Source organism: Hemitrygon akajei, chromosome 22 (genome assembly GCF_048418815.1).
Source record: "Hemitrygon akajei chromosome 22, sHemAka1.3, whole genome shotgun sequence".
Classification (NCBI taxonomy): domain Eukaryota; kingdom Metazoa; phylum Chordata; class Chondrichthyes; order Myliobatiformes; family Dasyatidae; genus Hemitrygon; species Hemitrygon akajei.
In genome coordinates, this window is record NC_133145.1 from 44,380,329 (window position 1) to 44,395,840 (window position 15,512).

General features: G+C 38.7%; 1 protein-coding gene across 2 annotated transcripts in view; it reads right to left on the bottom strand.

The window, feature by feature from the left end:
* Nucleotides 1-15,512, bottom strand: part of tepsin (TEPSIN adaptor related protein complex 4 accessory protein) — a 39,762-nt gene that overhangs the window by 7,534 nt on the left and 16,716 nt on the right. Inside the window, exons 5-12 of one of the 2 annotated variants that reach the window (XM_073026123.1) lie at nt 13,284-13,351; nt 13,027-13,111; nt 10,973-11,044; nt 6,164-6,358; nt 5,347-5,515; nt 3,930-4,043; nt 2,140-2,218; nt 1,533-1,667 (exon numbers count right to left, since the gene is read on the bottom strand). In XM_073026123.1, coding sequence (XP_072882224.1) covers nt 1,533-1,667; nt 2,140-2,218; nt 3,930-4,043; nt 5,347-5,515; nt 6,164-6,358; nt 10,973-11,044; nt 13,027-13,111; nt 13,284-13,351 — 917 coding nt within the window. Of the gene's footprint in view, nt 1-1,532; nt 1,668-2,139; nt 2,219-3,929; nt 4,044-5,346; nt 5,516-6,163; nt 6,359-10,972; nt 11,060-13,026; nt 13,112-13,283; nt 13,352-15,512 lie in introns of both variants that reach the window. The other variant, XM_073026121.1, reaches the window with a different exon arrangement.

Here is a 15,512-nt window from a genome sequence, read left to right on the forward strand (position 1 = left end):
TTTTGATAGTGCCATTAGCAGAAATAGCTGTTGGCACGGTCATTAAAAGAAGCAAGTCATTCCTGTGTTATTCTGCATTTATTTTTATAACCTGTGCTTATCTAGCCACAGTCATGTCTTTATTGAATAAAGGAAGCGCTTCTCGTGGTGTAAAGTGTAAACACCATACGTTATCTATACAAGGTGGAAGTTCTGAAAAAGCTTGATAGTGGTGTGTCTGTGGAAAGCACATGCAACTTGTATAACATTGGCTCTATCACAGTTTGTGATATAAAGAAACAAAAAGAAAATTTGCTCCAGTTTTTTGCTGACGGTGAATCTAAAAAACAGGCGTGCGTAAGGAAAACAATGAAAGATGGAAGATGTTCACAACCACATAAAGTGGTTTAAACTTCACATTAGTGAAGGTGTAGAACTGTCAAGAGAGATAGTGAAGGAAGTGAAATTAGTTGATGAAGAATTAGAACTGGATTATGAGTGTGATTACAGGGAAGAGTGGCTTCAATGTTTCAAGCAGCGACCTGGCATAACATTTCATCCAGAGCTTTCAGAGGTATTAAGTAGTTTCCAGTAAATAATGTGCCAACAAAAAAGGATGGATTACAACTGACATTACATTGCAATGGTCTGAACATTATTTTGTTTCAGAAAAGACAGCCTACTGTGACACTGGACAAAAATTGTAAAAAAAAATGCCGACTTAAAAAAAATTGCTCTGCGCATCCAAAATAAGAATCCTTGGTACTATTTACAGGGTACTTTAAAGGTAGGGCAAGGAGATTATCAAGTGGTTAGATGTGTTTGTTTATTTAGTTATAACCTAACCATCTGTGATTCCGCAAAATCATTAATCCAGCACAGGTCCCAATCACTTTGGGTTTGTGGGGTCAACCTGTATTAAGTCTCCAATCCGCATCAGGCAGGCCCAAGGTAATTCTGAAATATAGTCACTAATGTATGTGTGAGTAAATATGGAAGCAATCAAGTCCATTACAGTCCCAAGCAATAAAAATTACAAATAATCTGGAGGATTGTTTCAGGCTGTGGTGGTGGAAGGAAGAATTTTAGCCATTCAATTTCCTTGTTCTTACTGAAATTCTGCGACATTCACCTAAACAAGATCCTATCTCATTTTAGGGCACTATTCCATTGTGTTCTAAAGTGTGGGACTGTAATAATCAGCTAACAATTAAGATTTATATCTTCATAGGTCAAAGTATAACATAAAAAATTATAAATTCCAATTGACTGGAATGATATAGTTTAAGGTAAAACAACCAAACAACAGGTCGATAAGGGGAATAATTAAAAGAAAATAAAACTGAGTAACAATATACAGTACAATTTTAAAGAGTGAAATATTAACATTGAATAACTACAGCATTGACTCTTAGGCTAGAACATAAATTACTCAAACGGTTATTAAAATTAAAGGCATACGGAGAGTATTTTAAAGTATTATAAATGCTCAAAAGTTTCAGGGAAATATTTTCTTAACCACAGTAAATGGCTGATACTGACAGAAAACTTACCTTTGTGGCTCGATTGGTCACAGGTCCTGATTCACCCTCACTCAACTGTTGCAAACATTTGTGGGTGACTGCAAATATTTGGTCAGTTGATAACAGGTCGGAGCACATCAGGGTGGTAAGAATGCTCATCGATCGCTTCAGCAAACAGCATTAACAGAAAAAATACATTAAAAGAGGGCAAGCAATGTCTCCAAACACACATTAAAAATTGAACAAGTAAAGATGTATAACTTGCTTGCAGTTATTTTTAAACAGATGTGGGTTAAATAATCCAAGCTGTCTGTGGAGGTCTAGCTCTAGGATTATCAATTGCTCAGAAAGAACATCAACATCCAAGGCAGCATCTCATGAATTACTGGATGCAGTGGTTCTATATAATAAATACTAACTCAGGGAATCGCACTGAATGTCAAATTCCAGGCATCGTGCACAGGATGGTGGTTTATTAGCCTAATGTACGTATTAGCAAGTTTTGAAAAAGAAAGGCCTACATTTGCATTGTATCTTATCTATGTGATCTGTGACATTTCTGAGACTTACAAGGATAACAAAGTACAAATAAACTTTTGTTAAGAGAAAATAAAGTTCAATATTTCACAGAAAGTACCATGTTGACTATATCAGAGGGGTCCTTCAGTTTCTCGTTGAGAAGCTCTACAACCGCTTCACAGTTGAGCAATGCACACCTGAGGGCAGTCAGAAAAATATAGCGAGTTACTACAAAATGATTTTTGCAAAACAAAGCAATTTCCTAGAACGAAGTTTAAAATAGCTAAGTTGTTAAAATGGTTAATGCTGAAATACATTTTCTATATATCTTTGGTGATGTCCTTTTCTTTCTCTTAGTCTACGTTTTTTTCTGCTAGTCTTTTCTAGGAGAGGGGGATTCATGATGAGCATGGGCTGCTTTAGGACGCAGTGCTTCCCAGCTGGTCTTTCATGATACCAATTTCATATCTTATAAAGATTAGCTTTATTTGTCACATGCACATCAAAGCATACAGTCAAATCGAATCAGCGAGGATCGTGATGGGCAGCCCTCAAGTGTTGCCACGTTTCAGATGCAAACACAGCATACCCACAATTCATTAACCCATTAACCCTCAATCACACATCTTTAGAATGTGAGAGGAAACTATTGCCGTCATGGGGAGTATGTTCAAACTCCTTACACCTTAAAGACAGCAGCAGGAATCGAACCCCAATCTTACAGATGGCATGCTACGCTACCACGCCACCCACAAACAATGAGTTTGTTTGTTCATGATTTCTGTCCATAAGCAGCCATTTATCAAAGTATAACTGATTTGATTTATTTCTCTGGAGCAGTTGGGCACTTAGGCCTCAGTGATTTGGATTCTCTAACTACCTGATGAAATGGTTTTGAAAATACCATTGGTTTTCAATATTGTGAAGGAAAGGAATGTTCCTAAAACATAAATCTAAGATCAGAAACCTGAACCCAGAAATAATGCTCCTGTTTGAATTTTAGAAGACATTACTAAGGGCTACTTTACCAAGAGACCAAAGACATTAACTCTGAGTTCCCCATCTTGCAAAGCTACATGATCTACCACATTTTAGATAGATAGATAGATAGATAGATAGATAGATACTTTATTCATCCCCATGGGGAAATTCAACATTTTTTTTCCAATGTCCCATACACTTGTTGTAGCAAAAACTCATTACATACAATACTTAACTCAGTAATAATATGATATGCATCTAAATCACTAACTCAAAAAGCATTAATAATAGCTTTAAAAAATAGATTTTAAACTTTTAGTTCAGATTTGCAATATCTCCTGGATTCTGCCCTTAGATTGGCAGGAGACTAAAACAAATCTGCATTTGATTCATAAAGATAATTCAGTTTTGGCCCACTGAGTCTAATCTAATTTATACCATTTTACATAATTCCACACTAATCCTATTCTATTCTTCCCACATTCCCATCAGTTCCCCACAAATTCTACCATTTGTCAACACACTAGGAACAACTTCCAGCAAGCAATTAACACACAGCACCAGAAGCCAGATTCAAAGCCAGGTCGCTCAGGCCATGAGGCCACTGTACCATTCATTTATTTTTTTTAAAAAAGACCCTTCTCAGAACTGAAGACAAACCTTAAACCTATTAATTGCCAAGAATTTCCTTATGATAACTGATTATAATAAAACATCATTCTTGAAACTTTCAATCAGAATTTAAACTATGAGAACCCCAAATTTATTAACGGTCAGGATATCTAGATTTTAATCTTAAACGTATCAGGTTTCCACCATGAGTCCATTAAAGTGTATGTTAAATATGTAAAAATCTGCTGATGGTTACCTAACCCAAACTCATACATGTGATTTGTTTAAGTGGCTCATTAACCGAAACATACTCACTCTTTGATAAAATACTGCATTTCATCTCTGGTCAGGAACACATTAGACCCTTGGATCAGGTTGTTCACCAAACTTATTTCTTGCATGCAGTCATTCAAGTTGACTGATTCAACTCTAACAAACAAGAATCAGAGAGATTCATAAGACAGTTTAAACCTTCAAAAAAAATTCCAAACATAAATTAAATTTTGGTTTGCCTGTGAAATTTGCTGAGCTATATTAGGTCAAAATGTTTGTTAAGATCAATTGCTATTAAGTAAATAGATAACAAAAGATGTATTCATTATATTATTTTAGCCACTTTAAAAGAAACAAGCTTGGAGAATAGCAGAACTTGTTAGAAAGGCTATCTGCAGAATGTGATGATAAACTTGGAAAACTTCAGCATTGTTCATCACAGAGATCTCGGTAGGATATGGTGCCTCAGAAGGCTCTCTCTAGAAGCAGTGATTGCCTCCTGACCACAGGTCATTATTCACCATCACATTGATCTCTGGAAAGTGGGGTGCCTCCTTCCCAGAGGTCACTAATTCAGTGTCACATTATTAACAACGTATCTTGTAACAGTGTGTCGCCATGAAGCTCTCAATAAACAAGCATCCCTGCAGTAACTACTGGAGGAAGGACAATGTGGACTCAAACTGTGAGCATGTTCTGGCTCCTACTCATTCTCCATCTGCCAGAAAAGCAACAAACCACTGCATATGTACTCCTATTTTGAGAAGGACCGTCCCTTGATGAACATTCTGTGCAGTATTGATAATGGCCACTGTGAGATTTGTGGTTCTGGCATTTTCTCAGTCCTGAAGAAGGGGGTCAGCCCGAAACGTTGACGATCTACTCATTTCCACAGATGTTGCCTGACCTGCTGAGTTCCTCCAGCATTCTGTGTGTGTGTTGTGTGTGATTTATAGTGTTTGCTAATGTGGGGGTTATGCCAGATGAGAGGGGATCACAACTAAAGTGAATGGCCCAATATTATGATTGGTACAGTTTCATCTGGAAATTACTACCGATTTGATTTCCAAAGGTACAACTGAAACTGGATCTTTTTTCCCCATACTGTGCTTGGCAACAGCACTCCATCTGTCACTGTGGGCCAACTGGCTCTGCACGTTCCTCACAGTTCACTTTTCTGCCTAACTTGAATATACTTTAGCTGCTCCATTCACCCCAGTGATAACTGTGGGTTGTAAAGAGCTGAAGGCACACAGAAAAAAAAACACAAATCCAGTTCACTGTACTCAATCCTCCATGCAACCAGTCTTTTTCACCAGTTGTTTATGTTCCCAGACATCCAACTGTTAACTTCTCTGATGTTCTCAAATGCGTTTGTTGATGCTCTGTGATCAGCGACAAGGCCCACATTTGTGCTTATATTAACTCCAACAAAGGCTGGCATCAAATTGTCATGTACCTTTCCATCAAGTCTCCACTCTCTCTGCTGCCTCCTGACTGGCTGTCTGTGGCTGCTTTGCCACTGCTGCCATCTGAAATATAATTAGTCTGGGACGAATTCTGGGAACTGTGCCCACTGTCACTTTCTTCCCAGCCTCCACCTGGTTGACCAGGTTGATGACGAGACACTATAAAGGAATAGAAGTAACAATAATGGGACAAAATATAACCATAGGACAAACATGGTAATCCCTCGATGTTTGACTGGCTAATACCACGGACATAACTTTTAGAGGAAAATACGGTGGGAGGGTGGGGGGGAATGTCAGAGGTACTTTTTTAACCACAGAGAGTGGTAGGTGCGTGGAACATGCTATCGGGGTTGTGGTAGAGGCTGATACTTTAGGAACATTTAAGGGAACCTTAGAAAGGCACAAGAATGAAAGAAAAATGGAGGGCTATGTGGAAGGCAGGGTTATATTGATCTTGAAGTAGGTTAACAGATTGGCACAATTTTGTGCACCGAAGGGCCTGTACTGTACTGTAATGTTCACGTTCTTTTATATTTCAAAAGTAAATCCCTGCTGTTGTATTTGTGTAAAGATTACATATTAAAGACAAGCTAAAGGCCAAGATAGGTTAATCTAAGACATTGAGGGAGAAAGATGTTTTCAAAAATGTAATTCATTTTCAGGTTAAGAAATGTCAATTAGCTTGAAGACAAGGAAGAAATGAGAAGTGAGAAGAAATTAAAGCTTCATTTGTCCATCAGTACACTGTTCAAGTACAAGTTGATGTACGATTGAAAATTGTCTAGTGCCTGAAGGTTAACTTACATTTTGCACTCTGTGCACTAACAGGATTTTTAGGTTTTGTTTCTTTTGCTTCACAGGAGTTTGACAGCACTGGCTGGTAGCCCTCGCCATTGCAACTGTTTCCATAGTCTCTGGGACTTTCTGGAGGAAGTACAACATTCACTACTGCTTCTGCTGCTTTCTGTATCTTATTAAGAATAGCATCGCTGGCAGAACCTAACAAAAACAACAACAATTTTAACTGCTGACTGTAAGAGCCAGACTAATGACAAGCATAGGTAACTTGAAGCTACATGTTGAGGTAACACAGAGTTGATAAGTCAACACATGGAAATGTAAGCAAAAAAACATTTTTAACTCATTCATGGGTCATTGCAGGCAAAGTCAGTTTATTGTCCATTTATACCCGTCGTGAAATGGGTGGAACCACATTCATAGTGGTACAATTCATGTGGTGAAGGTACAATGGGGAGGAATGCCACAACCCAGAAAAAAAGAAAGAAATCCTGTATAACTTCAGACCAGGAAAATTAATGACATGGAGGACCGCCTTTGATTTCTAGGCAATAGAGATCACAACTTTGGGAAGTGCTGTTCAAGAATCATTATAATTAACTATAGGCCTTTTTGCAAATCATGGTGTATTGATGGTTGTGGTTGGAAATAAATATTTAAGGTGATGGATAGAAAGTTCAATGAAGCAGCCTTCCGTGTCCTCAATGGTGTTAGGCTTTTTTCTTAAATGTACAGTTAGAACTACGCTTGTTCAAGCAAATGGAAGGAATTCCATTGTACTCCTGACTTGCACCTCAGAATAACAGGAACACAACCTTTGACCTGCTCTTGTAGCCATACAAATACTCTGGCTATATCCTAATCAATAGTGACACCCAGGATGTTGATGATGGGAAATTTGTTGATTTTAACACTGTGGAACTTTAGGTGAAGATGATTAAACCCTTTTGCTCTAAACAGTCTTTGCCTGCCACATGGTGTTCATTTTACATCCCACTCATCGGATCAAATTTCAATGTTATCTGGATGTTGCTGTCCATAATGTTGTTTTTCTTTGTAAAATTAGTTTTTTTACGATCCAAAGACAAGTCTACTCCAAGAACGTCACATACTACAGGGCTATTCCATCAGTGAGCTGCTCGTTGATTGGAGTAGCTGGGCTGGTTGTCGGTAGCAGAGCCGGCTGAGGTGTTGAGGGTGCCAGCCAAGGCCGGGATGGTGGAGAAGGAGCCAGCTGAGGTGTCAAAGGAACCGGTCGGGATATCGGAGGAGCTGGTTTGGGTTCGGAGGAGCTGACTTGGCTGCAGTCCATATTGCTGCCTGCTACTCGGAGGCATCAAAGTTGGTGTAGTATAACCATGCGAGATTGTCTTGAATATTTCATTTGCGATCACAAGACTCTGTTGGACAGTGATAATCTAAGCCGCCACGGGTCTGTTACCTTTGTTGGGTGGAGGGACAGTCGACATAGGAGCTGTATAGCCTCAGCTGTAGTGAGAACTAGACCATAAGCCTCGGGCTTGCCTGCTGCTGCAGACCAGGTGGGAGACATGGAAGTGCTACAGTGTGGTTGAGCTCAGCTGGGGCATGACCTTGCCCGCCAGTGCTGCCCTTCCATGTTCAAGCGGTGGAATGACAGGTTGGATTGCGTGCGCCTGTACACTGCTGGTACTCTGTACCATCGATTTGTCGGACACTGTGATATGCTTCTTTGAATTTGCTACTCGCTTATTTCGAATGTTTGCTTGTTAAGTTTCAAAGTTTTGCACCTTGGCCCCAGAGAAACGCTGTCCCATTCAGCTGTACCTATGTATGGCTTGAATGATAATTAAACTTGATTTGACGAGCACTGGCTGGTTCATCATTTGAAGAGTTGTGATTGGAACTGAAAGCAATGCAATCATACCACTTCCACATTTGGGATGGAAAGATTGTCATTAACAAGTATCTGAAAACTATTTTAAACTGCCTCTCTACTTGTTTATGTGACCAAAGTCTGAGTGCTCTGGATGCAGCAAAGGTTGAGGCCCTGGGCAGACTTGTGCTCCTGAACTAGTTGTACCTCTAGTTTAATTTATTGCAACACATACTAGTATCTGTGGGGAAAAAATAGTCATAGAATACCTCTCATTAGAACAGAGATTAGGAGGAATTTCTTTAGCGAGAAGATAGTGAATCTATGGCACTGCACTGAGGAACTGCTGCATCAGTGGCTGATCTCAGATTAACCTTGTTATAATGAATGTTTTCATGCCACTTTCAATCATGTTTTTTAGATGTTAAGAACAATCATACAATCATACTCACCTCAGCCAGGGAACTTAACCCGTTTTTGCAAACATTAAGCATATTGTCAGTGTAGAATTAGGCCATTCGGCCTTTCAAGTCTGCTCCACCATTCCATCATGGCTGATTTACTCATTGCAACTCCATTCTCCTGCCTTCTCTCTGTAAACTTTGATGCCCTAACTAATCAACCACTTTAAATATACCCAATAACTTGGCCTCCATAGCTGTTTGTGGCAATGAATTCCACAGATACACCACCCTCTGGCTAAAGAAATTCTTCCTAATCTCTGTTCTAAAGGGAGGCATCTACAGCAATTTATTTTCCACAGATACTAGGACTGTATATGCTGCAATAAATTAAACTAGCGGTATAACTAGTCTTCAGTATCTCTGCCCAGATTTTGTCAGGGCCTCAAGCCATAGTAATGAAGTCACCCCACACGTCAAGTCATTGAGATTATCCACAAAAATACGGTATTCAAATGATAATTATTCAAGATTCAAAAACTTTATTGTCATTCTAACCGTACATCAGCTCTGCGGGGCAGAATGAGACAGCGTTTCCCAGGAGCAGTGCAATCATAACATAACAAACGCAACACTAAATAATAAACATAACAATAAATAGTAAAACACAACAGCCACATGTCAGTTAAAAACAAGTTATAAGCATCCAAAGCAGAGTCAGGTAGAGCAGCTATTTAGCAGTCTGACTGCCTGTGGGAGGAAGCTGTTTAGTAGCCTTGTGGTTTTTGTTTTGATGCTCCTGTAACGTTTGCCTGATGGCAGAAGAACAAACAGTTCATGGAGAGGGTGTGAGGGGTCTTTAATGATGTACCGTGTCTTCTGGAGGCATCGCCTCTGAAAGAGGTCTTGAACAGAAGGTAGGGAGACCCCAATAACCTTCTCTGCTCCCCTAACCACCCTCTGCAAGGCTCTTTTGTCGACAGCACTGCAGCTGGAGTACCAGTTGGAGTTAGGGGGCGGAGTTTTAAAATGCCCAAAATAAATCTCAAAGCACATAGGTGGAGGCTTTTTAAAATAAATGAACATCAAAAATCAAATAAATATCTGTGCTCAATAGCACAATCTGAGGAACAGTAATAAAATGTGATGAAAGGAAACCCAAATGGCTTCATTCCAGTCAATGCCTAACAATATGAACAAAGGTAAAGAAAGAAAGCCTCACACTAAAGCTGTGAATGTATAATTCATTACAGAGATATATTCTGCATTTCTTTAGGCAGTTTCAGGGAGAGAAGAGGCTGTGAATTAAGCGATAGTTCAGAATACATACTACAGATGCTGAAAATCTGAAATGAAAGAGAAAACGGTGGAAATACTCGGAAGGTAAAGCAGTCTCAGCCAGCTCCACCTGGCTAACAGTGAGGCACTAGCCTCCCTACCATCAAGGACATCTTCAAATGATAATAGACAATAGGTGCAGCCATTCGGCCCTTCTAGCCAGCACCGCCATTCACTGTGATCATGGCTGATCATACACAATCAGTATCCCGTTCCTGCCCTCTCCCCATATCCCTTGACCCCGCTATCTATAAGAGCTCTATCTAACTCTCTCTTGAATGCATCCAGAGACTTGGCCTCCACTGCCTTCTGGGGCAGAGCATTCCACATATCCACCACTCTCTGGTTGAAAAAGTTTTTCCGCATCTCTGTTCTAAATGGCCTACCCCTTATTCTTAAACTGTGGCCTCTAGTTCTGGACTCACCCATCAGCAGGAACATGCTTCCTGCCTCCAACGTGTTCAATCCCTTAATAATCTTATATGTTTCAATCAGATCCCCTCTCATCCTTCTAAATTCCAGTGTATACAAGCCCAGTCGCTCCAATCTTTCAACATATGACAGTCTCGCCATTCCGGGAATTAACCTTGTGAACCTACGCTGCACTCCCTCAATAGCAAGAATGTCCTTCCTCAAATTTAGAGACCAAAACTGCACACAATACTCCAGGTGGGGTCTCACCAGGGCCCTGTACAGCTGCAGAAGGACCTTTTTACTCCTATACTCAATTCCTCTTGTTATAAAGGCCAGCATGCCTGCTGTCTCAAGAAGGCAATACCCATCATTAAGAACCCTCACCATTCAGGACATGCCCTCTTCTCATTACTACAGGAGGTACAGGAGCCTGCAAACACACGTTTGAGGAACAATTTAATCTTCTCCAGCAGATTTCTGAACTGCCCATGAACCACACTATTTTTCTCCTGTTTTGCACCAATTATTTATTTTTATTATTCTTATTGTAACCTACTGCAAAGTAATTTTTTGTACTGCACTGCACTGCTACCTCAAAACAACAAATTTCACAACATCTGGCAGTGGCAGTAAACCTGATTCTGAAGCTCAGCATTGGTTAAGAAATAGTTAATGATTATAAACAGTTGAAGGTCATCAATTTGAAACATCAACTCTACTTCACTCTCCAAAAGTGTGCCTGAATTCTTGAGTACTTGTATCATGTAGAACTAAAACAATAAGCATTATATCAATTTCAGAACTCACCTGAAGACATTTTCCTTGCTGTGCACCCAAAGCCTTGCATTATGGACCTGGATGAAGGGCTTGATCCCATTCCTATAAAAGCAGGAACTTTTTTTCCCAAATTAGTTCTAATAACCTTTACTCTTCATTATATTTATAAACATATACTTATCTGCAAAACTGAACCAAAATTTGATCTCACAGTCTCTTGTACTTAGCTTTAATATACATAGACCATTTACTTGGAATGCATTAGTCAAGAACAAAGCATTTCAAATATCTAATCACTGTGATCAACTAAACCCCAATGAACATTTTGGAAATTGAAAGAAGAAACTGGTATGGAAACATCAATGCCCTTGAATGTAAATCCTACAAAAGTAGTGGAGATGGCCCAATCTATCATGGGTAAAACTCTCCGCACCATTGAGAACATCTATACAAAATGCTGTCACAGGAAAGCAGCATCCATTATCAGAAACCTACCACCCAGGATATGCTTTCTTCTCACTGCTTCCATCAGGAATAAGGTACAGGAGCCTCAGGACTCACATCACCAGGTTCATGAACAGTTATTGCCCCTCAACCATCAAGCTCTTCAACCAAAGGGTATAACTTCACTCATTTTCACTTGCCCCATCATTGAAAAGTTCCACAGCCTATGAACTCACTTTCAAGAACCCTTTATCTCGTGTTCTCATTATTTATTGCTTATTTATTTTTTATTATTATGTATTTCTTTTTGTATTTGCATTTTCTTGTTTTTTGCACACTGGATGAACACCCATTGATTCTGTTGTGGTTAATATTTTAATATGGATTTATTAAGTATGCCCACAAGAAAATGAATGTCAGGGTTGTATATGGTGACATATATGTACTTTGGTAATATATTTACTTTGAACTTTGATCATTGAATAAATGGTGTTCTTTCTTTAAAGAAGTTAGACAGTCCCAGTTATTAACTTAACCAGGGGCTTCTCTCTTTGGAGTGAAGGAGAATGACAGGTGACTTGATAAAGGTATTCAAAATGATAAGAGGCATACTGTACATTGAGTGGATAGCCAGAGACTTTATTCCCCCAGTGCAGAAATGGCTAATAAGGAGGTCATAATTTTAAGGTATTTGGAGGACAGTATAATGGAGATATCAGAGATATATTTTTTTTAAACACATGAGTGCTTGGATCGTACAGCCAGGGGTGGTGGTAGAGACAAGTACATTAAGAGCATTTAAGAAACTCTTAGATTGAAATGTATGATTGAAAAATGCAGGGCTATGTAGGAGTAAAGGTTTAGATTGATCTTAGAGTACATTAAAATGTCAGTACAACATCATGGGCCAAAGGGCCTGTATTTAATAAATTTTCAGCTAAAGGTTTCTTTGTGTTGCATATAAGGAGGTGCCTATCCCTTTCAAATAGACCTAGACCAGCTCTTTTCTGTCAATGATTAATACTCTCATTTTATTTAATCATATTGACCTGATATTTTACATAGTGGCAGGTAATAATGTATTATCTATCGATCTGAAACCACTTACTAAACTCTATTCAACACATGTAGGTATTTTCTTTCAAAGTGTTTACAGAATACATTAAATCTATCAAATGCAACATTCAGTGTTCTATGTTCAACTGATAATATTCCTTTTACAAAACAACATTTAGAAGCAACACATCAAAATATAACAAGCAGACTACACTACAAATATAATCTGGTTTAATAAGTTTTTATGATTTTAATTCAATGGCAATTTAACATTTTAAATTGTACTGTTGCTTTGACCACAGCATCTGCAGTGCACATTTTAAATTAATTTCAATGATATTGTGACTAATACATTTAAACCTTCAACACAGTTAAACAACATCAGCCTGGTTAACTGAAGTAGTTGCCCCAAAATCCAATAAACCAAATCATTATGAATAGATTTTTTTTAAAAATATGTACAAAGTCACAGACAAGGGACTCAAGAAAATGGCAAAATATTATGATAGTCAGAACTTGAAAGTAAATTACAAAATTAATTGGTGCATTTCAAACCTTAGCAGTTTATAAACAACAATCCTTACCTGTCTGTGGACCCAGTCGGGAAGGGGATGAAGTGGAAGATGATTGAAATGGCAAAGCATCAGAGAATAACAAATTTGCTAATTCCTGTCAAAAGAAAAGACAACAGTAATCACTGGCCCCACAGATTTCATGACCTCAAAATATAAATGACAACATCCACAGAACTAATATTCCATAATTTCAAACATTATTAATTTGAAAGCCAATACATGACTCAAAACACACTGATTTAACCAAGCTTTAGGAATGTAAATACCTCTGCAGTTTTTCGTACTCTTTGGTATAAAGCATTTCCATGAAGTAGATCTGGTGGCCCACTGAAAACTGGCAAAAGAGAACAACCCATTTACTAGTTAGAAACTACAGGATTGTTAGGAGCATGACTTTTACAGTCTTACAAATGACATGTCAGAGTTTTGTTTTTCAATAAAATTATCATTCGAATACACATTCCTTTTCTGGCTCAACTCATATCTGAATTTAAAAATTAGACGCAGCAACTAGTATGGTGTTCACTAAGAGTAACTGTAGATACAATGAACAAACCAGGTAAGGGAAGTGAAATTGTGGTGCAAGACTGTAATATAATAGCTGAAAAAATATTTAATTGCCAAAATACTGAAATCTTTATCAAACAAACTCAGCAGGCCGTTCCGAGACTATGAAGGCTAAATTCTGCAGCCCCTTTAAATGAGTTTGGGTTTAATTCATGCCTGTTGCTTCTAATGCAGGCTGTATGCCAACACTGAACAGTCTGCTAACTACAATGACTGTAGTGCACAGTTAGTATGAAACACCCTGTTGAATTGTCGCATTCAGATGTGGGGGGAGGTGGGGGTAGAGAGATGACGCGCAAATCTGGCACCATTTAAAGCTAGCCTCCAGTACCAAAACCCAGCCTCTGCCTGTTAGAGAGGCTCCATTGTGGCTGGAGTAGATGATATAATTCAGGGAAGGTGATCTTACTGAAACTGCAGTTATCTGACAAACTCTTCCTTCCAAGCATTGAGAGTAGATATGACATACTCCAGATAACTCTTCACCTCTCTCCGGCTCCCCACTTTCCCTGCACATGCTCTGCTATTCTCCCGCCATGAAATACTAGTGCATTCACTCCTGGGAGCAGCTGCTTTGTGCATCAGGTTTGACGGGAGAAAGCATGAGTCATTCTCAGCATGACTCCTTAGACTTGAGCAACTTTAGAAAGTGATGTACATATGTAGCAAAGGCAATAGAAATCAGTCAGCAATTCGAAAGCAGGTGATGATTCTCCTGAATAGCATTAGAGGTTATGGGGCAGTGGAGATCTTTTTGAACTGAATACACTTTCAGCCATGCATGAATAACACAGGGCTTTAGCTGGAGTGTTGAGCTCCACATTGTCAGCCCTGGCATCAAATCAATGCTGTACACTGTGAAGGACATCACGATCTGTCACGATATTTCCAGCAGACATTAGCCGCAGATGCACATGTCCCACAGAACTGAAATACTCAGTTAGATCTATAAATCAACAGCCAATTTCTTGCAATTCCTCTTGCCCTCCGGAAATAGACTTTAACATCACTATTTTCCAATTACATTCTCAGCCTTTTTGAGAACTATTCAAGATCATTGCCTCAGTTAATCCCTTGTGAGAAACTTGGTAAAAATCCTGTGAAAAATTGAGTTAATGGAAATAGGCCTCTAGTTATCAATATTCCATAGTATGACCAGTTTGTGAGATTTTGGTACAAAGGTAGTTAACTATAGTTAAATGTTATTTATCACTTTACCACAGAATAAAACTGTACTAAAATCTCAATACCCATACCTGACCTCACTAAGTTTTAAACAATCCTGGCCAGCAGCTTATCCGTTTAAAAAAAACAAGAACTTCCCCAACCTCAGCAACACAAGCTAATAACAAACAAGTTCACACTATTCATTCTAAACATACATGAACCAAACTTTGTATACTTGCCTAGTTGTTACTGAACACAAATTATAAATTCCTTCTAAAATACAGATTAATAATGGTCAGACTAAATTAACTGGGCTGCTCATTAAACACCTCATTAATGCTCTTCCGTCTTCATTAAGCAAATGCATTTCTAAGTATTCACTTTTACATTTAGCAAAACATTTTCTTGTCCACAAGTTGGAAAACCCTCTTCTCTTTAACTTCACACCTTTTTTTGAAAGAGTGTTATTACTCTTCAAATCAACAAGCTGGAAATTTTTGACAGGGGTACAATACAATGTCATCAGCCTTTTAATTCTTTCTTAATATTGATACCTCTTGAAGATGTGTGATAGACACTCTATTATAATGCATATTTCCCTTCCTCACTCTATCATAGCAAATTAGACACTCGCCAGAAGCACCTACATTTGCCATACCAAAACTCAACTCTTTGTTGTCTACACTTTCACTCTTGACACTGTTTGTAGCTGTTTCATTCTCTTCAATGTTCCCACCCAACGTCCTTCTCTTCTAGCACTG